Source organism: Passer montanus, unplaced genomic scaffold, assembly GCF_014805655.1.
Source record: "Passer montanus isolate IOZ18808 unplaced genomic scaffold, ASM1480565v1 scaffold126, whole genome shotgun sequence".
Classification (NCBI taxonomy): domain Eukaryota; kingdom Metazoa; phylum Chordata; class Aves; order Passeriformes; family Passeridae; genus Passer; species Passer montanus.
This window is the reverse complement of record NW_024359388.1, coordinates 1,171,826-1,199,535: the sequence shown is the minus strand read 5'-3', so window position 1 is coordinate 1,199,535 and position 27,710 is coordinate 1,171,826. Positions and strand designations below refer to the sequence as shown.

The 27,710-nt window shown below is 48.2% G+C and overlaps 1 protein-coding gene across 1 annotated transcript; it reads left to right on the top strand.

Moving 5' to 3' along the window:
- The first annotated feature begins 361 nt into the window (after positions 1-361).
- IRF4 (interferon regulatory factor 4) lies at positions 362-16,012 on the top strand. Its single transcript, XM_039698465.1, is given in 11 exon segments — positions 362-517; positions 520-613; positions 615-644; positions 2,174-2,468; positions 2,944-3,130; positions 3,900-3,988; positions 4,539-4,680; positions 6,402-6,509; positions 7,822-8,175; positions 12,109-12,221; positions 14,175-16,012. Coding segments are annotated over 11 exon segments (1,620 nt in total). The 5' UTR covers positions 362-453; the 3' UTR covers positions 14,319-16,012.
- Positions 16,013-27,710: the final 11,698 nt, after the last annotated feature.

The following is a 27,710-nucleotide window of genomic DNA, read 5'->3' as shown; positions in this document are numbered from 1 at the left end:
AACCTTGCCCCCCGTTCACACCTTTCGGGCCGCAAAACACGGAGTAGGCTGGACGGGGAGAGCCCGAGCCCGGGGGAAAGGAGGCGGGTGTGTGTCTCACTGCGCTCCGCCGGCCCGGGCCAAGAGGGGCTGGCTCGCAGGGGGTGCCGGCAGGGGGTACCGGCGCGGGCACGGCGTGGGCTGCTGGGCGGATGCCCCCGCGTCTCCCCGAGCATCCCGGGGGCCCGGCCGGCGCCGTCTAGGACGATTCTGGTGGGTGTAGCGAGCTGGGTCTTTACAGTAAAAGCCGCCTGGCTCTCACTGGTAGGAGTTTCCCTGGGCTATTTATGTATGTGCGTCTGTCTGTAAAGATTTTAAAAAACCCAACCCAGCGGGGACGCGGAGGGCGCCGGGCTGCACGCCCTCCCGCCCGCAGCGTGTTTACCAGCAAATGGGTATGTGTCACTGCCTCAGATGTTTTCCAGCTCGCCAAGTCCCCGCTCCCCTCCGCCGGCTCCACCTCCGGGCCCGCCTCCCCCCGCCCGGCACGACGCCCTCCATCATATAAAGAAACTTCCCGGTGCCGCCGGCCCAGTCGCTCCGCGCCCCGTCTCGGCAGCCGCCCGGCCCCGGCGGCCCTGCCCGCTGCCAGCGCCGCCGCAGAGGTAAGCGAGGGCCGAGCCCCGAGCCGCAGCCCCGCCGGGCACGGCGCTCCGCCGCGGCACCCGGCCGGGAGGCGGGGTGGGCAACTCGGCTTCCCCCGTGGGCACTTCTGAGCGAGCCGTTTGCCTTTTTATTTTTTTTTTTTTCATTTATTCTCTTTTATTTCCCCCCCTTTCTTCTATTTTTTTTCTTAATCTAAGCAAAATAAATAACACCCGCCCGCTATGCTGAGCTGAAGGCGCGCACCGGCTCCCAGCCCGGCCGGTGCCCGCTGCCCTCGGGAGGGTCGCGGGGATGTGTGGGAGGGATCCGCTTCGTGCACAGTGGAAGGGGGGAAAGTGACTTTTTTGGGGTGTTCGCACGGACTCCTGCGGGCTGCGCGCTGGGGAGCCGCGGTCCCGAGCGCGCCCCATCCCCCAGAAGTCACCATGTGCAAGGGAGACGCCGGGGTGCCGGGTTTGGTGTCCGGGGGATGCTGCCCCTGCGGAGGGGTGCAAGGGGTGCGGAGCGGTGCTGCCCATCTGCCCACAGCAGTGTGCGCCTGTCTGGCAAGGGTCTCGGGAAGGCTCCCCGTGGGTAGAGGCAAAGATTCCTGCATGAGGAATCGCTTAGTTTTGTTAGATGTAATAGAGGGGTGGAGTGGGAACCCACCAAACTAAGATTTCGGGCATTCAAGCGTTTTCCAGATCGGTGAGACAGTCCTGACGCCAGGTCCCCATCCCTGGTGACGGTGTCCTGGAGTTCGCACCTTCCCATCCCTGTGGAGCCGCTCTCCGTGCGCGCCTGCGCCTCTGCGTGCAGCTCTAGGGCTCTGTGTGGTGGGCTGCCAGCTCCCACGTCCCTGGGGACATAAGTGCCCTTATGCCGGGCTCTGTGGGCTGCTGTCTTTCCACTTTTAGGTATATGCAGTGTATAGATTTGAGTGTTGCTATGTGTGCGTGCTGGGAGCAGTTGGAGGGGTAGATATGTATAGGACATCACATGTTCAAGTGTGTCTTGCTGAAGTGAGCTTGTGAAAGCTACTTTGGTGTTATAGATGGATGCCATATAAACCATAACTGCGTGTGAAACCCTCAGAATCGTGTGCGTGATATGTCTGATAGCACATATTTGCGCCATCATATGCAAGTCTATTTTAATGCGATTTCTTCCTCGCTTGGTTGAAAAGTAAACTCCCAGTTGAACTCTCAGCAGGACAAGGGAGCTGTGCCTTAAGCCACTTACAATAAAAATTTCAACGACCGATGTCTGTTCATGCATAACAGTATCGGGACGGGGGAAGTCTGTCAAAGTCTGCAGCGCAGGCAGTGCCGGGGAGGGCTGTGGGGGGCTGTGCCCAGTTTCCTGAGGCTCTGTACCGTGTTTCCCGGGGCCCCCAGGGCCCCTCTGCGTGCCGTGGCTGCTGTTTTCTGTGGTGTGGTGTGGTGTGTGTGGCATCAGGGACTGGGCACCGCTGGTGAGGACTTAGCCCAGCTCTTAACCTGTGGGTTGGCCTCTTCCCACATCCTGCCCATTTCCCCCTCCTCCACAGCCTCCCAGAGAGCCGGTGCTTGGACGTGTGTGGAGAGGTCAGCTTGGTGGGGCACCCCAAAACCCCCTGCACAACCTCTGACACGAGTGGCATGAACTTGGAGCCGGGCGAGTGCGGGATGAACTCGGTGAGCTGTGGCAATGGGAAACTCCGCCAGTGGCTGATCGACCAGATAGACAGCGGCAAGTACCCCGGGCTGGTGTGGGAGAACGACGAGAAGAGCATCTTCCGCATCCCCTGGAAGCACGCTGGCAAGCAGGACTACAACCGGGAGGAGGACGCCGCCCTCTTCAAGGTAAGGCTCAGCCTGGGCTCGGGATGGTGGGACACACAGGGCAGGAGGGATGGCCCTCACCATCCCATCCTTGCCACCTGCCTCTGCGGCTGCTTCTGTTGGTTGGCTGCTGCTGGACACTGCCTGGCTGGTGGAGCTGGCTGTGCCCTGGTGTCCCTGAGTTTGAGGGACAGCCCACCCTTCCCCAGTTCTCTGTGAAGAGCTAAATGCTTCTGGGACCGCAGCACATCTGTTTCCACATTCATTCCCCTTTCTTATGCCCACTAAACTGTGTTTTGTACCGTACTGTGCTGCTATTTTTTAGCCTAAACCTGTAGGGAGTAAATTCATGAACAATTCATGCACATGTAAGCACACACACATATGCTGTTTCAAGCATTTTGCCTTGTACTTGATTCTTTTTTTTTTCCTCTTTTTTTTTTTTTTTTTTTTTTTTTCATTTTCCTGCTCTTTTGATTATCTGAAATGTTTCCAGGCTTGGGCTCTTTTTAAAGGAAAGTTCAGAGAGGGCATTGATAAACCAGATCCCCCTACCTGGAAGACAAGATTAAGGTGTGCTTTGAACAAGAGCAATGACTTTGAAGAACTGGTGGAGAGAAGCCAGCTGGACATCTCAGATCCCTATAAAGTGTACAGAATAGTGCCAGAAGGAGCCAAAAAAGGTAAAGCATCTCAAATTCCCTGTGTAACAGAATGTGAAAATGTCTCATTGCTAGCATATGAGGACTGAAGTGTGCTTTTCTGGAATGGCCCTGCAGCCTTTTTAAGTCTTTCAAGGGACCAAAATGAGGGCTCAAGTGCAGCTTATTCTGGTGACTTGAGAGGCTGCGTCTGCGGGAGGACTGCTGGCGATTGAGCTGGAGCACAAAAGGGAGCCTCTGCAGGAAGATGCAGACAGGCGCCTGCACATCACTGCAGGAATTGCTCTTTTAGCTGGAGCCTCCCTGCCAGTTCTGTGCAGTGAGAGCCAAGCAGGCGGCTCAAGGGACAGGCAAAAAAAAAAAATTGCATGCTGGATCTAGGTTCTGAATACAGAGAAGAGCAATTTTGTGGAAGAGAGTAGGTAACTGCCTTGGGGGGAGAGAGCTGGGAGTGAGGGATGTCCAGCCTGCAGCCTCCAGGGCAGGGGCAGGGCTGTGCCTGCCCTCCAAGAAGGTGCTGGTGCCAGGCAGGGAGAGGCAAAGGCTTGGCATCATCATCACTGGGCACTAGGCTGGGACACACTGTGCTGTGGGGCACTGCAGGGCCCAGTGGGACAGACTGCCCAAGGGGGGCCAGGGAATCCAGTCCCGCGTGGGCACTGGAAGGCATTTTGGTCCTCTCTCTGTTCAGTTGTATGGAGGTTGTATGGATTTGCCTTTATTGTGCCGATTTCGGATTTCCTTAAGTTGTGATTGACATAATTTGTTTTCATCCCTCTGGTGAACACAGGTGCAAAACAGATCAGCATGGAGGAGCAGCCATTAATGATGAACCATCCCTTTCCAATAACATCTCCTTACACTGCACTACCATCCCAGGTATGGCATTAGTTGAGTGTTTTTGTTGGTGCCCCTACGCTGAGCAGCACAATTTCTGTGCTATGTCCTTGGTGGTGGGACTCTCAGGTTCTCCCTGTGAAGAAACTTCATTATGAGAACTGGGAAATTGAGAAGCAACTTTTCTAATGTCAGATGAGGCCACAGGGCAATTGATTTCCCTTGGTGTTGTTTATCCCAGAGTAATAGCTCTTTTCTGTTGGACGACAGTTCCTAGTGCACTGCCATTCTCTTGGTGCCAGAATGCGAGCACCCAATGAAGCCTTGCTCTTTCAAGCAGACATTTACCAGCAGTGCTTTGACTGCCTTTTGTTATTCCACTCTGCTTATTATTTACACCAGTGGTGAGAAACCCATTTGAAAGCCTCATTGGTGGTGGTGGCCAAGTGCCATCCGCGTAGCCTGGGCACAGCTCAGACCTCCGTGGGCTTTGGCAGGGAGAATCAAGGCGCTGAGATGAGAAAGCTGATGCAATGCATAGCATCGGTTCTGACAGCTGCCTACTGAAAGAATACCTCGTTAAATTGAATAGGTACCCAACTACATGGTGCCCCATGAGCGGAACTGGAGGGAGTTTGCCCCGGAGCAGCCGCATCCCGACATTCCGTACCAGTGCGCCAGCGTCCCCTTCGCCGCTCGCGGTCATCACTGGCAAGGGCCCGGCTGTGAAAATGGTAAGACACCCCTGTTCAGGGCTGCTTGCTGAGACTGGCCACCTGGAGGAACCTCAGATTCCTCAGGCTTGTTATTTGTGGCTTTGATTGGAATTAGCAGATGTGGATGTGGAGGGGTGCTGGGTTCCCCTGAAAGGGAGCCACCTTTGTCCTGGCTCTTGCATCCACTGCCACTGGATGTGTGGTGTGTGGGCTGTGCACTCCTCTGCATTGATAGAAATCAGCCCCCAAAAGTCCTCAGCTGTCTCAAAAGCCCTGAGCAACAAAGAAGGCAACCAGCCCTCAAAAAACCCCAAATGGGAACATATGTTCTTTAGCTTTTCTCTCTGATTTTGGGCTTTTTGAGGCATACACCAGTGAGGTTTTCCCTCCAGCCTTGTGGGTTAGACTGACATTATTCTCCCTAGAGGAAAATGGAATTATTACTTTATTTTAGTGCTGTGGCAGTGGGACAACTTGTCATGGATTGAGACTCTCTTGGGGCTGGTACAACAGAAACAGAATAAAGGAATGTTTCCTTCCCCAAAGATCTCACAGTACCAGAGCCTAACACAATCATGGCTTTCCAAGCTCTGCATCTGTAGGAAAAAGACCAAATTGTGAAAATTGGCAGTGCAGAAGCTTGCAGGAATAAAACATAAGAGAAAGGGAACTGTGTGCTGCAGACCCTTGCAGGGTAACTCACCTGAGGATACAGGCATTTGCTTTGTGAGGAGAAGGGCAGGAAAAGAAGGGAAGCAAGAAAGGACTCTTGGAGTAGGTGCTATATTTTCAGAGGACAGCTCTCTCCCACTTTTGATGCAGAGAAATCTTTAGATCTGCTATAAAGTAAATACTCAGTGCACTGCAACTTTTGCTGGCAGTATATTGGAATTATTAGGCAGAATGTTTTGCTCTTTAGTTGAGTTATTTGCTAATAAAAAAAATCAAGGTAGCAAGTAGAATGAGCCCTGCCCTGAATTGCATCCTCTGCAGCACTTCCACAGGTTTGGAGGCTTTGCTGAATTTGTAGGCTGTTGTTAGTGGTTGATACTGTGTTTCTCACTGGGCTATAAAATGCATCAAGAGATGATGGGTGTTTTTTATCCCAGTTACTCCAGCTCCTGGTTGTGGTGAGTTTTGCCACTGGGAAATGTGCATCATCCTCCAAAGACTTTTATTTGCATTGAAAACAGAAGAATAACGTCATTTGTCCATGGTATAATCCACTTATTCAAAGGCATCTGTTGAAACAGTTTAGTAGTTCTAAACAGTAGTTCTGCTAATAAAACCCTAATAATCTTCTGCTGCACATTTTTCTTCACCTGCATTTAAACAGTGTTAATCCCAGCTTTATTGTTATACACATCATTAGCAAAGTTTTTTTGAAATATGAATTGTTTCATGCAGGCGATTTTTAAGAGCACTGTAGTCCAGTTAAAAATGTCAATTATTTCTTTAATGGAATAACAGGTTTAGTAAGGAAAAGGACTAGGGGGAATATAGAAACACTAAGAGATTATTTCATGCAGACCCAATTGAAAATATAGTCCAGGTAACATCTGAAATGATTGGTAGAGTTGGCCTACCTGGAGGAATTGGGAAATAGGAGCTTCTTAAGAAGAAGGAGAAAGAGAGTGTTCTTATTGGGGGGGACCCTGGAAAACTCACTTTTGCATCTCTGCCCTAGCTTTTCCTTTAGGATTTAGGCCTCTGTCACTGACTTTTGTTTGTGCAAACAGGTTGTCAGGTGACAGGAACCTTTTATGCTTGTGCTCCTCCTGAGTCCCAGGCTCCTGGCATCCCGATTGAGCCAAGCATAAGGTCTGGTGAAGCCCTCGCTCTGTCAGGTAAGGTCCGTAACCCCCCAGGCTTCCTGGGGAGCTTGACAAGAGACTCCCACTTCTGACTTGCCCAGGCACCATCTCTCCTTTCAGATGAAAGGAAAAAAGAAGAAGAAAAAAAAAGAAACCTCTTTAATGAATGTGAATTTGGGTGTATGGTTGTAAGTCTGTTTTCCAGGATACTTAAGCACTTCCAGCCCTAGCTCCAGGGGATGGAGGTGGTTAAAGCTTATGGAAGTGCTTTGCTGGCTCGTGGTCTTATTGCTGGGTAGCTTTGGTGAGACACCAAATCAGGCCTTCCCAGGGGAGTTTGGCAATTTAGGAGTGTCAGTGACTTAAGGCTCAGGTTTTCATTTGGAAGGACCCCCCCCAAAATTGATAGTGCTTGTAGTGCTCCTGTTGGTGCCATCTGGCTTTTCTCTGCTTTGTTACTCCTGGTGAAATAAAAAAAAAAGACATTCAGAAAAGAAAAGGGAAGTTATTTCAGCCAGGTTTGCAGATGTCTGGATACTGGGGAACTTTTTGAGTAATTCTAGAAGGAGGTGTGGGGATGTTCTTTCATGGAAATAATGGATAGACCTGTAAAGTGCTGCTTGGTGGGTTTCTTAAGTGGGATTGTTCTCCTGAGTCAGGGTCAGTGTGGGTGTATAGATGTGTGTGTCTTTGTGTGTATGTGTGAAGATACAAACACACATGTATATACTATATATATATATATATTTTCAGTGCTGTGTGAATATGTAGGAGTCAGCCAGGTGGACCAAATGGCCATTTGAAAGCAAGGCAGGGGACTTTGGGTACAGCCCTGTTGGAGCTGGAGCCAGCAGTTGCTTCTCTGCAGGCAGCTGAGTGCAGGTTTGCAGGTCCCCTGTGCAGAAGCCTTTTCTATGCAAAGTCTGGGGGGAAACTCAGCTACTTCCTTGTTAAACCTGAGGAAGTGTACTGAGCTGGTGGGTTTAATCATGACGTGAACTTGGAAAATGTGACCAACATCAACTTTTTCTGTGCAGATTTTTCCTTTTAAATGGAAATGTGAAGAACTTGGTGGGATTTTAGTTCCTACCAAATTCCCACGCATCAATAGCCCTTTTAATAAGATGAGAGAGCATTAATGCTACTGTGCCCCAAAAATTTTAGTATTTATAATTTTTTTTTTTTTTTTTTTACTAATATGACCTTCTGGGTGGCGCTGACCAGTGGGCTCAGCAATCTTATGCAAACTTGTCTCTTGGCCTTAGCACAGATCTGAAACATTAAACATCCCTACTAATGTATTACAGTGATTGTTTTTTGTTTGTCTGTTTGTTTGTACTTGTAGACTGCCGACTCCACATCTGCTTATACTACCGTGAAATTCTGGTGAAGGAGGTGACAACTTCCAGTCCTGAAGGCTGTAGGATATCCCACGGCCAAAGCTACGAGGTCAGTGGCCTGGACCAAGTTATCTTCCCTTATCCAGAGGATAATGGCCAGAGGAAGAACATAGAAAAACTGCTGAGCCACCTGGAACGAGGAGTAATTCTGTGGATGGCACCTGATGGCCTCTACGCCAAGAGACTTTGCCAAAGCAGGATCTACTGGGATGGGCCAATGGCGCTCTGCAGTGACCGACCCAACAAGCTGGAGCGGGACCAAACATGCAAGCTCTTTGATACTCAGCAGTTTTTAACAGGTAATTCCCACTATGGCTTTGATAGCCTTTTGGAAATGTCAGCTGGTCACTGTCCTAATCAGCTTTATGGGAGTGCTCTTTTCATTTAAGTGAGAATTGCCCCTTGATACTTCTGGGCAAATGCAGCCAAGGGGTGCTTGAATCCTGAGTAATCCTATAAATTTCTGCTCTCTGCACATTCAATGCCCCTGCACACACCAGCAGAAGTCAACTGAGCAGAGGCTCAGCTGGTGACACCCAATCTCTGACATTTCTATATGAAGCATAAGGAGGAACCTAGCAAAATAGTTTTTCCATAAATTGACACAGAAAACTGGATCCTCATCTTGGGTTTGCTAGTCTAAGTCGTGGACAGGTCTGTGGTCTGCACCTGCACTCCTCTCAGCCTGACCCAGAGCAAGGCTGAGGTCTTGCCCAGAGTATCCAAGTTTCATTAGCAAGCCTTCTTTGCAGTCTGTGCCAGTGTCTGAAAGATATCTAGGAATTTAAAAGGGTTTCACAAAGTCTGGAATTTCAGGCCTGCCTAATATGCTGAGCAGGGAGGTGCATACCTCACCAGAGCTCTCTGGAAAGATCTCATTTTGCACAAGGCAGTGCAGAGGGAGCAGGGGAGTGCTTTAGGACAGTGCCTTCTCCTTACAGCCCATGAAGGGAAGGGGCAAAGCTTCAACCCCCCTTCCCAGCACACCTGCACAGTTAGGGAGAGGAGAGCTGTCCACCCATAGAAACTGGTGGGAGATGGTCATTGTCCCAGGGGACAGCTTGGGCAGCAGGAATAGATATTGGCTCTTTCTGGATATTTCTGGCATCACTTAGAGGTGAGCTAAGTTGCTATGGTTTGGTGTGTTTCATTACTAGAACAGGGCAGCAGCACTGGCATGACACTCTTCAGGGGTATAATGCCTTGCAAAATTTAAAAAACCCCAACAAATGAAATCCAAATCATCTGTTTTAGCATACTTTATATTCCAAGGTTGATACACCGTCCTAGAGAAACAGCCAAGAAAAAATTGCATTTAAAGAGAGAAATCTTATATAGATGTGAGAATTGACAGTTAGAAAGGGGAATTTGAGGTCAGGCATTGGGCTGGGCTTCAATCACATGCTAATTTAAAGATGTATAATTCTGTGCCTGGTGATGGTTTTGGAAATCCCTTTCCCTTTTCTCAGGTGGTTTTTTAGATGTGCTCTGGGTTCTTCCAAATGGTTGACAGGACATCTCTTTTTAGACACATAACCCCAAAGATAAGCTCAAGCAATAGTTATTTTTCACCCCTCCTAAATTACTTATGCACCAGTGCCTGTGCAAACCCAAGTGTGTGGTTGCAGTCACAGTCTGTGGCGTGTGCAAAGTGAGTTTTTGCATGTGATGATGCTCAGTGAAGTTTGGAAGTGACTTGCCATGGGCCTGACACATCTGCTGTGTTAATTGAATGTGCTGAGGTCCCAGCCTGCAAACAAGATCAGGGATTCCCCTGTGCTGGGAAACTGGGACTCTCCTGGGAAGAGAGGCAGATGATCTCTGCCAGGAGAGGGAATCATGAACAGCAGAGAAAAGGACAGGTGAAGAACTGCTGTGAACCAGCCACAGCTCTTGGGAAACCACTGAGGAGCTGAACCCTGCAATGCAAACTGCACTGGAGCATTGGGGCCTGTGCTGAGAAGCCTCTGCTGCTGAGAAAGCTAAAATGGGGCAGTAAATCAGAAACCTGGGGAATGGTCTCTGTGGAGAGAGATAAATCCATTGCAATTGTTGTAAATGGGGCTGGGTGGAGAGTAGGAGAACAGAGGAAGAGAGCTTGGAGTGTGAGGGGGCAGCCAGAGGACAGTTGGTGGGACAGAAGGAGTGGCAGCTGGAGCAGGAGTATCAGGAGGTGGGAAAGGTTTGGGGAGGCCCATGGGGAGCCCTTTGCTGTTGGATGATGCACCTGGGCCTGGAAAAGAAGACAGAGTGAGTGGAAGGTTTTGGAGAAGCTCAGGGCTGAACTCAGACCGTGATTATCCTGGTGGTGGGAAAGAAAGGGCTTTCTTCTCCAGGTCTGTGCTATGGGCACTCCCACAGGTACTCAGGATTTGGAGAATTGCTGAGGCCAAGTAGAACAAGGGAAAGAGGAAGTTGAAAGAAGCTGCACATCAGCTGGATTGGCCTTGGGTGGGTCGTTCTTCCTTGTCCTGTAGGAGCACAGAGGGAAGCAGAGTCCCATGGAAAATCTCTTCTTTCTTGCCTTATCCCAGAGAGGTCATGGCGCACTTCAGGGGTTTTTGGGGAGACTTTGGGGAAAGTTCCACTTTACTCCATGTTTTAAGTGAGCTGCCCATTGTTTTACTTGTTTTACTGGCCCTCTCAGTAAGAGTAGTAGTCCAAGCCAGGACTGAGATTCTGTTGAAATAGCCACTGAATCCACACCTTGGTCTGAAAAGCTTGCAGTTAGAGTAGGAATGGCAGGGGTGTATTTTGGGAAAACATGCATTTGTCATGTCAAGTTCAAAGGCTCTCCTTTCCCTCTCTAGCAGTGAGGGTGCTTCATTGTAATACATTGGCTTTAATATTAATTGCAGCTTTTTCCAGAAAGCATGAACAGGGTTATAAATTAAAATGGAATATTTACCTATCAGCTGTGTACTGAAACACAGCACTTAACACACACTTCAGCAAGGATATTGTGTAGGATTGAATTTTTTGTTTTCTGGATGGAAATGCAGTGCCACAGCCACATTTGGTTCACAACACTGGAGATTTTGGTCTGAGTGGGAGTACCTTATAAAGGCCTCCCCTGCTACTTTTAACAGGGGACACTGACTATTAGAATAATACTATTTCATCATTTCACTTTGCACAAGGTTATGGGTTAGCAAAGAGAGTGCAGGGGCACAGAAGACACAGAAAGCTCTTTTGCTGGCTCAGTACACGGCTGAAGAGGAGCCCTTCCCCCTTCCTTACCGCAGAGTGACAATGACAGTGTGACAGTGACTTTACCTCTGTCACAGTCTGGCTCTGGCTAATTTTTGTGCCTGGCAGGATTTTGTCTCTGGCACTGCCAAGCCATTGGTTTCAGTGCTGCTCTTGTGTGTCTGCTTGAATGGTCCCCAGCTACCAGTAGTGTCTGCTCCAGGGGTTCTGCTGTCAGGGTCCCATAGAAGTAAGAACTGGAAGATGTCTTGGTTTGTGCATATGAAATTAATTGTGAGACAAAGTAAACAGAAAAGTTGCAGTGTTATAACCAGCTCCCCCTGATCCGAGGGAAGGTCTCCAAACTCAGTGTCTTGTGCTTACCTTTTGTCTTTTTCCTGACCTCTCTCATCAACCCCTGGAGTTACTTTATCTTCTCCACTGTGCTCCAAGGTCATCCACAAAGTCTGTCTTACTGGCCTGTACTGGTTTTGACTGGAGCAGGGTTAATTTTCTTCATAGTGGTCCTTGTGATGCTGTGGTTTGGATTTGTGATCTAAACAGTGCTGATAACACAGGGACAATTCAGCTGATGTTGAACAGTGCAAGCACAATGTCAAGGCTTTCTCCTTGTCTCACTCTGCCCTCAGAGGCTGCAGTCTGGGGTGGACAAGAGTCTGAGGAGGGGCACAGTCAGGGCTTCAGCAGTCCCAGCTGAGGGATATTCCATTCCATATGACCTTGTGTTCTGCAGTAAAACAGGGCATGGGGGAGTTTGCCAGAGGTTGCTGTTGCTTGGGCACTGGCTGTGTGTAGATCAGCCAGTAACGAGTGATTGCTTTTTCCATCATTTATTTTTCTTTGTTTTGTCTTCTTTGTTTCTTTTTACCCATTAAACTGTCTTTATCTCAACTCACATTTTTTTTTCCTTTTGCCATTCTGTTTTTCTCTCCCGTGCTGGTGGTGGGAGTGAGTGAGTAGTTGTGAGGTGCTTGCCTGTCTCCCCTGATTATTCCACAGCACGGTACTTTCTCTCTTCCCAGAGCTGCAAGCCTTTGCTCACCATGGACGTCCGCTGCCGAGATACCAGGTCGCTCTGTGCTTTGGGGAGGAATTTCCAGATCCACAGAGGCAGAGGAAACTAATTACAGCCCATGTAAGTAGGATTTCTGCCTTACCTAAAACAAGCACACTCCTTGGAGGATATGAATCTGCCAGCCAGGCTTTTGTGCCTCGTATAGATTATGAGAGAAGTAGTAAATTGTTGAAGATGCAGCACTTTCCAGAGCAAGGTTTAATCCCCAGATCTGCCAAGGACTGACTGGAAGCCCTCAGTAGGGCAGAGCACCTGATTTTCCCTCTCTACAGAGCATTTTGTGATCAGCTGCAAATCCCATCTAAAGCTGAAATGTGCCTGGGACTGCTGGGCTGTGTTGTTATCACCAGCAGCCCAGTTGTGCAGCTGCTTGGGCTGCCTGACCACTGCAGGATGTGGTGCTTTTATATCCACTGCACCTGAAGTTGCTCCAGAATCCCAGCTTGCATCTCAAGGGCCTCAGCCCTTGGTGGGATGCAGGGCTGCCTGTGCAGCTTCAGGGTTCAGCAGCTGTCAGGCTCCTGGGCTGCCTGACCTCAGTTCACACACACTCAGAGCTGCTGTTTCGGGATGCGCTCTGAGAGAGGGCGAGGGTGGAGGCTGAGACCAGGTACTTTCTGAATTGGCTGTATTGGCCCATAAAACCACAAGAGAAATGGTAATGCTCACATTAGTGGCAGGGCTTAGCTTACTGCATCCTTGAGAAAAAAACTGGTGTCTCTTTTAAATTTTTCGAAAGCCCCTTTAGCAGCAGGATGGGTGCCAAGTCAGAGTTCTGCGGTAAGCTGTGGCCTCTGTTTAGCTGTGTAGCTTTTGTGCTGCCACACTGTTGCCTGGCAGGTCTCTGGGGTGGAAGTTGAGAAGCTCACAAATCCATCCTGAGCTGTGCAATGACTAGTTAGAGATGGTTGCCCATCCCTGACTCTCCTTCAACTTTTTCCCATTCTTATTTTGGCTTTCCAGCTTTCCATCCCTGCTTTGTAGCATCCTCCCTCCAGCCCCCTTATCCATCTCGTGTCCTGGTATCTTCTCTGTGAACCTGTACCTCCTGCTCTTTCCAGACCTTTGCTTCAGGAGCTTTGGCAATTGCTCAATTTGCTCATCTTCTCAATCTGACCTGGCTTGTGGGCTGGTGGGACTCTACCATCCCACCAAACAATTCTGCACTGAAAGCTGCCTGGGACACCTGTCCCTCTGCCTTCCCATCTCCACCTTGGCATTTATTTCCTCCAAAACAGTGCCTGTGTCTTTTGACATGGAGGGATTGGCTGACCAGCAGGAGAGGGTTGTGGACAAGGGTTATCCAGCATGTCCTCCATTGGGAGTAAGGAGAGCTTCAGGTGTTTGTTCTCAGTGTACAGCTCACATATTTACAGTCAGAGCCCAAAGCCCTGAGAGGGAGTGGTGGTTTCTGAAGAGACAGAAGTGAAGGCAGTGTTAACTCATACAAATCCCACTTGGTGGTTGAACAAATTCCTCATAAGAGCTTGAATGAACAGAAACAAAAGTAACCTTGATGTTAGGCTGAAATCTAACTTCAGACACAGTCATTTGGCAACTTGTCTCAGTCTACCTGAGGGCTACAGCATTTCAAGTTAAGTCCTCAAAGTACTTTGCAGTGCAGACAAGACTTCTGGGGTGTTCAACATGTTTAAACACTTTGAGTGGCTGTGGGCATGTGTGTCCTGTGGGCATTGCTCAGAGCCTGGGGCTGGCTAAGGGACTGCAATTTTTGATACATCATTTGTGTCACTGCTGCAGTCCCTTATAATGAAGGTGGTGAAGGTAAGGAGTGTGTGCAGGTTGCGAGACACTTGGCAGCAGAGCTAGGCTGGGCTAGGCAAGACCTAGTGTTAAACAGAAATTAGTAAAACCACTGAAATTGCATTCCCATTCTGGTAAGCAGAACTGTTCTGCCCTATCTTGTTTTTAACTTAAAACCACCCTGAATAACTAAGATGAGGAGCGTGAAGTTTTGTCACATGTCTGATTAACATTTTGTCTGTTCTTAAGGTTGAACCAATGTTTGCCAGGCAGCTGTATTACTTTGCTCAACAAAACAGTGGACATCTGCTGAGAGGCTATGATTTACCAGAACTTGTGACTAGTCCAGAGGATTATCACAGATCTATTCGCCATTCCTCTATTCAAGAGTAAGAACCTCAGAAAGAGTGCTTTTAAAGGCACTGTAAAGATTGTGCAGAGTGGAAGAGCAGATCTGGGTCACAATTTGGAGATCCACAATCCCAGCTGGATGCATTCAGGGGTACAGTGATAGGAAAGTGAGCAACTAGGACAACTGTATTGTACAATAAAATTGACGGGTCTTCAACATTTGGATGCTACATCTCACATGGGGTTCCACTGTCACTGAGAATTAACTCACAAACTGACAAAATGATTGCTGTGTTTACGTTTGCTTAATGTTCTTCTTGGCTTTTGCGGACTGATCCTTACTGAAGACTTAAATCAGAGTTTACACTGTTACCTTTGCAGGGCTATTTATTTTGGATTACTGATCTCAGGGAAAGTACATAAATTTGCAGTGTTCCCAATTTGAAACTGTAGCTACTGTAGGTGGGTAGCAAATGTAGATGGTTTTTTGAGAATAGCTAATACATGTACGTGGTTATAAATTTAGATTCATAAGTGTGATGCCTATATTCTTGTATAGAATATTTCAGTGTATTTTTTGAAAACAATGCAATTCTTCAGAGATGTATTTTTTTAATGCCTGACTGACACTTGTCCTGACAGTTAATTTTGTTGCTGCCATTGTTGTTATTGGATTAGCCTCCATGATAGCAGTTTCTAAAATAATGCTTTTATGGTACTGTGTAAAGAAGAGTGACCATTCAGCTTATATTACCTGTGAATTTAGTGGATCAACCACTAAAATTCTAGAGTCCCAAAGAGCAGGTTTATAAATAAATTGCATTTTTCTTACGATTGTAAGTTACTATGCATGCATTATACATACACATATATATGTATGTATGTATGTATGTATGTATGCATTAGAATTAAGTTGGCAGACCTTGCAAATAGCACAGAAATGGTCCAGCTACCCCTTTTTGATGTCACATACATAAGCCAGGTTAAAATAACCACCACCCATGACTTATACAGAGCCATCTCTGCTGTTTATGTGCACTTGCAGCTTTCTTCCAGTGGTACTGAAATGATTGTGAAGGGAGAGCTCAAGGAGAGCAGCATTTAGCTTTCTGTATTAAGGCACTGAAGGAAATACTTGTTTGAATGTTTGCAGAATTTGATGCAGTTCGCAGCTTTCAGTGGTAGGGTGATGTTAGAAAGAAAAGTTCTGTTGGGTGTGTGAGTCAATGAAGTTTCCTTGCTGGCAGGCAGACCGTGTGGTCTTAGCAGCTTTCACTCCAGAACATGATCCCCCTGTGCTTAGCAGACATACTTCACTTGACTTCCTAAATGAGGAAGAAAAAACGGTACTTGGTCTGGCAGCAGACTTGTGTTAGGGACTTTGAATTTATACATCTTAAAGATGCATACTCTTTTGGGATATATTATCCCCCTCCTTCTCCACAGTGCCAAGCAGAATGAACAGATAATTTCTACTTTGTTACTTGAAGGGTTTTTTCCTGGCTTAAAGATTTTTGTAGGGGAGACCTCTTTCTTAGACATTAAAAGCAATGCTCTAGGTGACCATCTGAGATTCGCATGTGCTTTTGTCCTGCGCATACATTTTATGGAAAGGGACTTCTGTGTTCAAACTTAACTGGTACAATACAAATATTTGATGTGTTTTTCACTTTTTTTCTAGTGGTTGTTGCTTCATATGCTCATTGCTTCAGCTCACGTCTTGGAATAAAGTTCTATTTCCCTACCAACTCGGTGCGTATGTGTTGTTTTCAGTAGTGGGACAAATCTAACGCGTGTGGTTCTGCACTGTGAACCTGGGCAGCGCGGCTGGCTGTCTATGGGGAACTCTGTTCTGAGCCTAAAGTGCAGAGAAAGGTCAGAAGGTAAGGATTTTTGTTTACGGAAATGTCTGCAATATTAGCCACAGGTACAGAAAAAGGGAAAACAGGGAGGTTCCCCTTTGGCTCTTGGTTTCCAGGTCCATGGCCAGTGCAGCAGAGCCCCTGCAGCTGTGGATCTGGTGCTGCCATGCTCTGCACCTGCTCCTCCAGGGCTTCTGGGGCTGGGCACCAGGCTGGTACTCTCTTGCCCAGCCCAGTGTGTGGGGATCCTCTGACTGCCACTTACCTCCTGGTTGTTAGAGTTTCCCGTGCTCTTTAAAGTGAGTAAAGCTAGGAAAGGGTGTCAAGGAGGATGGTAAAGTGAACTAAAGTAGTGAAGTTGCACGTAGGAGGGGGTTTACCAGGTAGCCCCTCTTTGTTGGAAGTCAGGGTCCTGAGAGGGGTTTTTGGGTGCAGGAGATTACAGAGCAAGCAAGGCGTGAAATAATACAGTCACGAGATCTGTAAAGTGTCGAAGATGGGGTGAGGGTATTTTGTCTTTTTGTGCAGACTCCTATTGACTATCAAGGTGCATTATAATTTTTGTCTTTGGCATAATTTAAAACCAGCAGCTGTGGGGAGGAAGGGAGGGAGGGAGGGAGGGAGGGAGGGAGAAGAGCACCATCTAATTTCTGACCAAACAAAAACTTGCTTGGAGGAATGGCGCAGGAGGGTGAGTGGAAGGAAAATCAAGCTGTTGTTTGTACCATAAATTGTTTTGCAACTTAAAGCTGCATTTACTTTTGTGATCATTTCTTACTGTTCTAATGTGGGGGAAAAACAAAAAGCAAACAAGAAAAAAAACCTGGAAACATTTTCTCCTTTTAGTATCTTTTTTACAGTCACTACGTGAAAGCATTTGAGGTACTTCCTACCTCTGTTAAATTCTGTTTATAGTTTCTGAGGTCTACTTCCTTCCTGTTATGTTTTCGGTGGCGTTGTAAATGACATGTTTTACTCCTGTCAACACTGAAGGCATAGCTGTTTGGTTTTTTTTCAAACGTTTTTTGTGTCAGTGTTGGTTTTTCTGATTTTAATACAGCCACAGTTGCAACCGTTTCTTGAAAGGATTTTGTAGCAGAGAAGCACCTCTATTCCAAATTTGGTTCTGCTGAGTAGTTTTGCCTGTAAACTTATTAGCCTTAGACAGGTTGTAGGTTAACCAGAACCAAGGAGATATATTTTAAGCTGAAGTACAGTGTAATGGGTTTTGTGGAAAAAACGCAGGATTCACGTGAAAACCCCTGTGGCCTTTAGACAGGCACATTCATGGTGTTTACATCAGCGTTTGTCAGCAGCGTGGAGGTGGGGAAACACCACCCTCGGCACAGGGCTTTCAGGAAAACGTAAAGCATTTTCTCTTGCACGCTCTCAGATCACTGTCTGTGTATACTTGTCGGGAGGAAGGGGGAGGGAAGAGAGAAAGAGAAAGAGCACTCACCAGAAAGGCCAAGCAGATTGAAACAATCGTATCTCCTTTCCCAGGCAGAACTGTGTGTCAAATTTAGATGAACTTGGATGGAAAGATAATAAAGATTGCCAGGGTGGTTTTTATCTGAACTCTGATCTGGCTGGTAGTAGGCTGAGAGCTACTGATTTTTGATTTAATGCCTATGAGTTTGGCTGGCTCTGAAGAGATGTCAGCAGGTCCCTGTGACTTGGAGTAGATGTGAGGTAGCTGGATGTGCAGCCATTCCAGCACTAAACTTTCAAGTGTGTAGTCAGGTGAGCACATCCTTGTTGCATCCCAGAGGAGTGGTCACATCCACTGTGACCCACAGCCAGCTCCACTGCTGGGCTTCAGGAGCCAGCTGGCCCAATGCCTGTGGAATGCTCCATGCCCTGACCGGGCAGTGAAGGAGGAGCTAGCTTAGGTGTCTCAGAATAAGAGAACAATAGATGTTAAATAACTTATGAACACACTGACTGGATGGGTTGTCGTTGTCCTTTTGGCAACTGGCAAGAGGAAAAGGCAATCACCTGTGCCCAAGAGGAAAGTGAAAAGCAGGCTAGATGCCTTGCTTCTGGGTTTGGACTCGTTTTTCTGCTTGGCCCTAGCAGAGGCTGACTGGACTGCTGATGTCTGAGTGGTTCTGCACAGGGTGTTGTTCCACAAAAAAGCAATTATCAAGAGTGTGAAGAGCCCAGTCCAGGTTTTCATCTCTTAGATAGGAGTAATGTCATGCCCTGGTAAACAATGGCAATGAAACACAGGGCTTCATTTTGCAAATGCATTTTTATTGTTTCTGCACAGCACGGCTGCCTTGCATGTCTCTGCAGGCAGCTGGCAGCCTCCTGCCACTCCAGCTTACAGTGCTGCCAGCTGAGGCCAGTCATGGTGTGCTGGGTACTTCTCTCAGATCAGTCTTCCAGGCTTCAGCTATCATTTCCTGCTCCCTACAAAAGACAGGTCATGAATTATGCAAAAAAATTCTGTCTTTTAAGCTAAGACAATAGACAGATCCAGGTGACTTTTCACAAACCACAGCTAATGCATGCCCTCCATATTTCTGGGAAGTGTTTTTGTCTTTGACCCTTGGGCTTTCTGTGTTTTGATTTTGAGACCAGCTTCTGAATTCTTGCTCTAGGAACGTCTGAAATCCAAAATCTTATGGACTCTGGCTGTCTTGTCTGCTTGCCCCAGCTTTTAATTCCTTTCCTAGCCAGGCAGAAGTCATGTCCATGTAGTATCAATGAAACCACCTCCCCCAGGAAGTTTTGTGAACGTCCATGTGAACCTGGTGAGGTTAGAGCAGACACTTGCATCTTACCTGAAATATGCTTTCCAAGCTCTCCTGGCTATGTCAGTGCGAGTGCACCATGTATATCACCATGTGCATGAAGCACATTTCATCATCATGAAGGACATTTCATCCCATCCTCACTGTATTGTTCCTCTTGCTCCTTCTCACTTCCTTCATGAAGGTGTTTAAATCCGGATCAGGCAGATAGAGAGCCCTGATTTCCTCAGGTCTGCAAGATGCAGATTCTCTCTGACCTGGGAATGGCCAGTGCAGCACAGGCAGTGGTCAGATGCTTCCAGGTCCAAGCATCTGTTCTACTCCTGTGTGTCTCCAAAATGCATTAGCCTGTCATTGTCCATGGAGAAGTCCCACTCATATATCAGGGACTGTTTACCTCATACAGTCTTATGCCTTCTCTTCTTGGACTAATATGCCTCAGCAAATGGTCATAAAGAAATTCCCTTTTTTCCTGGTGGTTGCAGCCATCTAGTAATGTGCTAGGTACCTTGCTGTGGTCTAGCTAACGCTTTTGACTCTCTCTTGGGTCCTCTCTCAGTTTTCCTCTACACTGGCAGCAAGATCTAAAGGCAGACAGTGCCTCTTAGTTGAGCATGCCAAGCAGGTTTTCCCATAGGAAGCTGGTGTGCAGCTTCTCTCCACCCAAGGCACCACATTCAAATTGCAGTTTCTCCAGGTGATTGAATCTGTGGTTTCTCATGCTCCTGTCAGAGCCATTCATAACTGTCTTGTAAAAGCAAAGGCTGAGCATTTCTAGTTTCTAGCACAGTGCATGTAGCCTCCAATAAAATTGCTTTTAGAGCTAGATGTCCTACGTTTTTCCTTTCAAACTTCTGGGTTTCATAATTTTATATCCTCAGAAACCAAAGTTATGGGTCAGGCCTTGATACATCTCCAATAGCTCATTTTCATTTCCTTTTTTCACACATGATCAAGAGGTTTAGCCCTCTTCATGACTGTCCCCTCCCACAGAAAAAAACCCATGCAAGGAGTAGTGAGAGAGAGAGACTTCAAAAACAGGGTGAGTGACCTCATCTACTGTGGAGACGTCAGTCTCCAAGAAATAGGAAAGGTCAGAGCTGTTTAGAGCAATGGGGTTTTCACAACTCAGCTAAAAAACCCAGACTGTCTGAAGAGTTTTTGGTGCCCTCACCTTTTATCTCATCTTTCCCCAAACTGGTTGGTGACCCTCCATCCAGAGAATTGGCCGCTCTGTGGTTTTTAACATAGATTACCATCCTATCTTCCATTGCTTAACATGGACTTTCCAAAGGAAAGTGGTGAAAAAAATGACAGAGGTTTGCATGAAAACGATTCACAATATAACATATTGTGAATCCTTTTTACCCTTAAAAATGAAACAGTGTGTTTATTGAGCTTCTTCCACCCCCAATATAATGGAATCCTGGAAGTTTTAATTGCACCACCTTAATAATTTTATTACTTGAACTAATTAGCTGGTTTGGTTGCTGGGCTTTGTGCAGCTGTCTGAGTGGGGCAGGGGCAGAAGAGCCCTCTCTCTCGGTGGCGGTGGCAGGAAGCTGGAGCTGCTGGGAGCTGTGTGTCCCCGGTGCCGCGGGCCGGGAAGGGGGTTGGATGCAGGTCACCCGTACCGCAGACAGCGCCAGCCTGGAAGATGACTCTGAAGTCTCACTTTCCTTTAAAACCATCACTCTACCAATAAAATGGCTTACCTGCAATCCCCACACAGTTACAGGCACCGTTTAAATATAGCATCGATGTCTATCTGCGAATTACAAGGAAATGAATAAATCGAGGCGACGCAAACCGCAAGAAGGAAGTAGAAAGGCTGGAGCTGAGATGGGCTGCGTGTGCCCGGGGCCCCGCTCCAGCCTGCGCCGCTGCTCCAGAGGCGGCACCGCCGCGCCGCGCATCCCGCGCCGCCGCTCTCCGGGGAGCTGGCCCCATGGAGCGGGCTGGATCTGGGCCCCGGGGCCGCCTGCACCCCCGCAAAAGCCAAAAGCACCCCGGGCAGCCGGGGTCCCGGCCGCAGGGAGGGGGACGGTGCGGCGTTTTCTGGAAATGAGCGAGTTCATTTCTGGGAGGCAGCGGTGGGGGTGCTCCAGCACGCAGGGAGGATGAGTGCAGGAAGTCGAAGCTTGACTTCTGTGCTGCTCGCCCTCCTGCAGCCTGCTAGCTGCACATATCTGGCAAAGTTATTTGGCCTGGCTTCGTTTTTATACTGTGAAGGTTGATTACCTCTTTTTTTGATTGCAAAATTTATATGAACGCCAGAGTCATTAGGTAAAACATGAAGGTATTGCATACAGAGAGTGTGTGTGTGTCTGTGTCTTTGTGTGTGTGTGTGTGTGCAGCTAGCAAGCCACCCTCACCCTTCTTCGATAATCTTTTACACAATTGGCAGGGTTTATTCCCATGTGAAGGAGGTGCTAATGACACCCTAAACATTTTGTGAAAATATTGCACTGGGGAGAGGAAGGAAGATCAAGTGCAGATCAGTTTCTGCTGCAGGCTCTCAACACGTATTAGGCACTTAATTTTTTGCATTTCACCAGGGGAGGAGTGTCCATTGATGCCTTGTGCTTTATTAACCCCCCGGCACTGCACTGCAGTGCAATTAGCCTGCACTGCACGACAGGTTAATTCTGCTGCTCCAGAACTCCACCTTACCTGCAAGGTCTTGTGAAAAACAAAGCACATACCCCAAGGGTCCAATAAACCCATTTCTCCTCCTTCCCCATGCCAGGTGTCCCCAGGATGAAGGCTGTAGCTCTTGGCACTAACAACCCTTTCCCCTGGCCACCAGCTTGGGTGGTAGGCTGGCTGCGGGCAGGGGAAGGAAGCTGAATGTTCATGTGCAACCTCTTCTTCCACCCCTCTGGCACACCCCTGCGGATGGGATAGCACTGAAATTAGTCCAGCAGGATGTATGGATCATCAGCACTGCTCTCTGCCATTCCAGCCCAAACGTGTCTTTTCCAGGAAAAGCTCTGCATCTTTGGCAGGAGGAGGCAGAGGGCAGTGGCTGCAGGCATGAGCCCAGTGACTGCAAGGACAAAGTGTGGAGAAGGACAGCAGGCTGAGGACGGTTCAGTTGCAGGTAGAGCTGGGGTTCACTAGGGCCATTTAGTGCATTCTGCCTTTTGCAAGAGTCTGAAGTAGAGAAGTGGGTTTTGGCCAGGAGGAGAAGTCAGCTAGTTCTCAGAAATAAGGCAGCACGTGCAGACGTGGGGGGAGCAGGAAAGGCATAAAAATGTAAAAATAAAAATCAGTGCATAAAGACGAGCCAAGGCCATGCTAAATTTGGCTGGGAAAGAGGTGGACAGGTATATAGAGGTGTGAGCTGCTGCTTGTGGCCACACGGGGTCAGTTATGTGGGGGCCTGGAAGAGCTCAGTAAGAGTTGAGAGGGGGATACCATCAGGAAATGGGCCAGAAGCAAGCCTGGAGACCATCCCAGGGGAGGATGGAGGAGGAAAAAGGGAGTGAAAGGGCCCCCAAGGGGCAGCAGTGGGGCCATGGCCATGAGGGAAGGTGACAGTGGGGCTGCTAAGTGTGGGTGTATGTGGAGGGCAAGGGGGAGTTTGAGAACTACAGAGTAGTGAGTTGTGGTTGGAATAGGGGAGGAAGCTTGAGGAAGAGCTTGGAGGGAGAAAAGGAGCAGAAGGCAGCGCAGCAAGAGGGATGCTGCAGCCACAGGTGCTCTGGCAAGCAGGAGGAAGGGAGGAGAGGAAAGAAGAAGAGGATGGAGGATGATGATGGTCAGAAGTAAGGATCTGGTTATGTTTAGAGGAGTCAGTGTTAGGTGTGTGGCTGGGTCCAGAGGAGCTGGAGGAGAGGGTTATTGGAAAGCCTTGCCAGAAGGCTTTCACCCACACTTGGAGAATGGGGTAAAAGTAGCTCATGATCTGGGGTACAGTAAGCCAGAGCAAACCCAGTGCTACAGAGAGATAAAATCAGGAGAGTCAGAGCTGTTGGAAGGGACCTGAAGGATCTTTGTGCAGAGGGACAAGGAGAGGCTGAGAAAAGCAGCAAAGCCACATCCAGTGATATAGCCAAGGTCACAGCAAGGCCAGGTGGAGAGACAAGAAGATGATGCTGAGGGAGAGACAAAGGTGGCCATAGAGAAGGAACTGAGAGCCCAGAGATCAGATAAGGAGCAGAGCATAGCCTGAAGAACGTTTTTAAGAGGAGTGAAAGTTAGCAAGTGGTCCTGATGTGGTGAAGCCTTAGTGAAAGTGGGATGTTGAATATTTCCTCAGTTCCTCAACAAAGTCAAGCTAAGCTTCCTTGGCTTCAGGTAAGTATCTCCCCACAGACACCCACGTGCTCCTGCTCCTGCCCAGCCATCTCCAGCTCCATGTTTGGAAGTAGAAAGTGAAGAGTATTACTTTTGGAACAAAGACAGCAGCTCCTGTGCAGTCCACCAGGGAACCTCATCAAGACTACCATGGGTTTAATGGGCCAAGAAGGCTGATTTTAAGTAGTGAATAGTTCAATTAATCATTGATTTTATTGCCAATGATGCAAAAGCACAGGCTGCCATTGCTACTCAACACTTCTTTTCTGGAAGGTCCTTGGACTGCCATTGCCATGACCGTGCTCCCAGCAAGAAGGTGTAGGTGTGAGCTGCACAGTGCAAGGAAGTGCTATGTTCCCAGAATGCATGGGATTGCTGGGGATCACACAGTCCAGCAGAGACATCCTTCCTTTTCCATGAGCTTGCAGCCTTTCCCCCATCCCCTGGGTGGAGGGAAGAGGCTCAATGCACCAGGCAAGGGTCACTTCTCTGATGTTTGAGAAGGACTCACAGGACAAGGTCTTCTGCCCGGCAAGAGGGAAAGTTAACCTGCCCCCAGAGTGAGTGGGGAAACACTTGGTGAGGTTTGCTAAGGGGTGAATATAAGTCTGGGGTAGGTCCAGAATAAACCCATGATTAAAGGCTACCCCAAACCATTCTTCCACCCCTAAAATAGTCCTGTGCTTATTTGTGAGCAATCATTCAGGTTTGCTTTTAAATGCACTGGAAGTGGGTGAGTTTTAAGATGAGTACACAAAACAAATGTGCCGTTTATCACTTCTTATGCTGATGATTAAAGCAAAGGTTTTCTTTTCTCTGCAAAGAATATTGTGAACTGAGTGCAATCGTGTTAATGACAGCAGTAGCAACAACAGAATAAGTATTATTTTAGCGGAAACTGAGGTGTTGGTGAAACACAATCTGAGCTGGAGCAGGACAGGGTTGGGGTAGAGGCTCAAAATCCTGACTCCACTGACTTTGTGGGCTGAGAGGTCACCCCTGAGAGAAAACTCTATGTTTTAAAAAAACAGAGATGACTTCAGTTTGGGAGTGGGTCTGTGGTGTTACCTAACTGCTGGGGACATCCCATAAACCTCACAGCCACCTGCCTGTGTTTTGATGGCCAATTTGGAACTGAAGCAACTGATGTGGTGGAAATAATTATCTCACCATCTGATCTAGTCACTCTGGCAAGGTGTTTGCAGAACTTAGCGCTTTGTATAGGCTAACAAAAAGGCAATGGGCTGGCTAATTCAATTAAAAGCAAATAACTACAGTCTAGGCACTGACAGCATGTGGGAGGAAGTGGTGTTGTTTCCACTGTGACTGGCAGCTAGTGACTAGTAAAAACAAGGTGGTTTGAGGAAGGCTTGCGTGTTAATGGCATTTCCCTGTTCTGTTTGTCAAGCAAAGGTGGGAATATAGAGTCAGAGTTTACTTGAATCAGTTCCTTTACAAGAATAGTTGGGGGGCCTCCACGGGAGCGGTGCCGAGTCGCTGGGGCACAGGGCAGCCCTGAGCTGGCTGCAAAGCGCCCCAGAGTGCCAGGGGCAAAAATCCCAAAATCCCTGGGCCTGAAACAGAGCAAAAGACATCAGAGCTGTGCAAGTGCAGGTAGGAGATGGAGGTCAGGCTGCCGGGAGTGCTGAGCTGCTTTTTCTCTCTCTCCCTGGCAGCAGGGCTCGCACTGCCTGCTGTCAGCTGGAGGCTCCTACCTAGAGTCTGCCCCATTCACTTTGTACTCGCAGCAGCCACAGGCCCCCTTTGCAGCCAAGGGCTCAGCACTCTGGCTGCGCATTTTTCCAGAAGTGAATCAGTCTCTGCCTGATGGCTGTATCAGGCATGATAACCCAAAAGTGTCTGATAGTACCTTCCTGCCTGTCTGAGTTCATCTTTCCATCACTACAAAGATAAAAAGGCCACCTGTACTGATTCCGGGCGCTCCATCCTACAGGACAGCCTATAGGATGTTAATTCCCTCCTAACCACCTCAGATGACTTTGCATGAGGAGAAAATATTTCTATATCAAAACTCACTTTAAAAGAAACTTGCCCATAAATAACTAATTCCAGTCTTTTGATGGCTTAATCTTTCAGTCAGTGTCTTGTGAGAGAGCCAGAAGTGAGGTGCAGCACAGAGAGGGACAGCTTCTGGGCTCCCAAGTATGTGATGCCTCTCACACTGGACCAGGGATTCCTCTGCAGTGCTGCTGTCCTACTCACAGCTCTTCCTCTGATTTGAAGTCTGCCAGCCCTGGCTGGCACCAAACTCCTTGTACTAAGTCAGGCTCAGCCTTCTAATAGGTCTTGTTTCTCCTCGAATACATCACAGCAAAAATAAAGGAAGTATGTAGATTCTCCCCCTCCTGCACCAGCTAATGTATTTTTTGTCAATAGAAACAGAGGGAATATGCTCTGGCCTTAGCTCTGTCATTTCAAAGAAATACAGAACAAAGATGTGTAAATCTGGAAAACTCAGACTTGGACTGGCATTACCTCTGACCCATCCTGATGTTCCCATCCTAGCTTTGGTGAGTTTTTTGTCTGCGTCTCATCTTGGTTCAGATCAGACTATGAACACTCTGGCACAGTGCGTGGGCATTTCCCTGTCACTAAGCACTGGTGGCTCCAGCTGGGAGCTCTGTGTGGTGCCACACTAAAAAGTCTGGGGGAAGGTGGCAGGGCAAGTATAACAAATGCAGCCAAGCAGTAGCATTGCTCCAGCACGTCTTACAACACACAAAGTGCCAGCACACACTTGCTGGCATCCAGTAGAGCACAACCATCCTGGGTGCCTTGGAAGACAGAGCCTGCAAGTGTGTCCTGCAACATCCTCTACCACCAGCCACAGAGACATCCCCAGGAAAACAGTGAGAGGAGAGGCAGAGGGTCCCCTGTGCAATCAGAGATGCCTTAATGCCACTAGATGTGCACCCAAAATCTCTCCAGGATATTAAAAACCCTCCTGACAGCATAACCCAAGAATGTGCTCCAAGCAACGCTAACAAGGGCATGGCTCTGTGGTGCACATGTCCACACCACAACAGCTCCTGCCATTCCAGGGCTTTGCAGCCCCCTGTTCTCAAACACGTCCACAGCTGATGTCAGTAGATGTTTTGTCTGTCTGAAATAGTTTTAATTTCCAGCTGCTCCTGAGAAGGGCAGCTCCTGCTGCTCAGTAATGGGGATTGCACGAGCTAGACACTGCTGGGAGGCAGCCGGATGCTTCACTGCAGGTAAAGCCCTGATTACTGTTGGGAGCCTGCCGGAAGAGAGAACAACTTCTTGACCACTTTTACTTAGACCAAAGTATAGTTCCTTTTGTTCTGTGGTTGGCATCAGGAACTTCACACCACTGATTTTTTTTTAAAGTTGTTTTTTCTCTTACTCAGTTTGAATGGAGCTGCCTCCTACTCTTCCTTCCCTGTTGCTTGTTTATTCTCACTTAGTACTTCTGCCTCCCTGTAATTCAGAGTCACTGGCTGAGGAGGGAGGCAAGGTGGCTCCCTGGTGTTCATTTTTTTGCAGCAGCTCCATTGTCGCTGCCTGTGCTGGTTTGGCTTTGACAGACAGCAAAACAAACTCCTTGGTGTTTGCACGGCCCTGCCCTATGTTAGACCCCTCTCCAGCCCCATGGCATGTGGAAATCCCTTGTCCTGGATGATGGGAAAGTCTCTGGCCCCACACTCTCCAGCGCCTCATTGCAGCCTGGGCAATGCTCACAGCAGCACCTCGGGAACTGAGCTGCATCCCAAGTGGTTGTGTTTTTTTCCTTCTTGTTTGCTTTTTTTCCTTTCCCACTGCTGCCACAGGTCTGTCTGCTTTGCTTCTGCCTGTCAATAAGTTGGGGCTGTGGGACAATAAGAATTCTGTTTTGCAGAAGAAACAGGGAGTTTTGTGACATTTGGAACTTGGACTTTTGTTTGCTGCCTAGTTCGGATGTTTTTCTAATTCAGCAAGGGATGGGGGAAAGAAAGATTTCATTAATGTTTTTCTTGGGGAAAAATGTCTCCAAGAAACAATAAAAATGAAATGAAATTAAATGAAATAAAATGAAATAAAATAAAATAATGGAAAAAGGGAAGCCATTCAAAAGAACTTCTCACTAGTAAGAAAGTTTGAAATCAGGAGTGGGGCCTGGCCCAGTCCAGTCTCCCCAGTCACCTGCCTGCCCTGGTGGTGTCACCTGTGCCACCATGGGTGCAGGTGACCCAGCAGAGATACTGAGATGCTCAGACACTGCTGTCCCTGGAAGCAGCAGCCAGGGATGAGCAAAGGAGGCTTGAACTTGGTGGAGAAGAGGCTCACTGGTGGGGAGGACACCTCTTCATCTCTGCCAAAATCAGTGACTTCAAGGCTCAGCCCTCAGCCTGCTGGGAGTACTCCTGGCTCTCCAGAGCTGTGCTCCATGGGTGCTCAGAGGAAGCCCAGCAGAGGGGATGGCCCTCCAGGAGCTGGGATTGGTCCTGTGTGATGCAGCTGGAGTGTGGTTTCGGGTGCTTTGGAGGAAA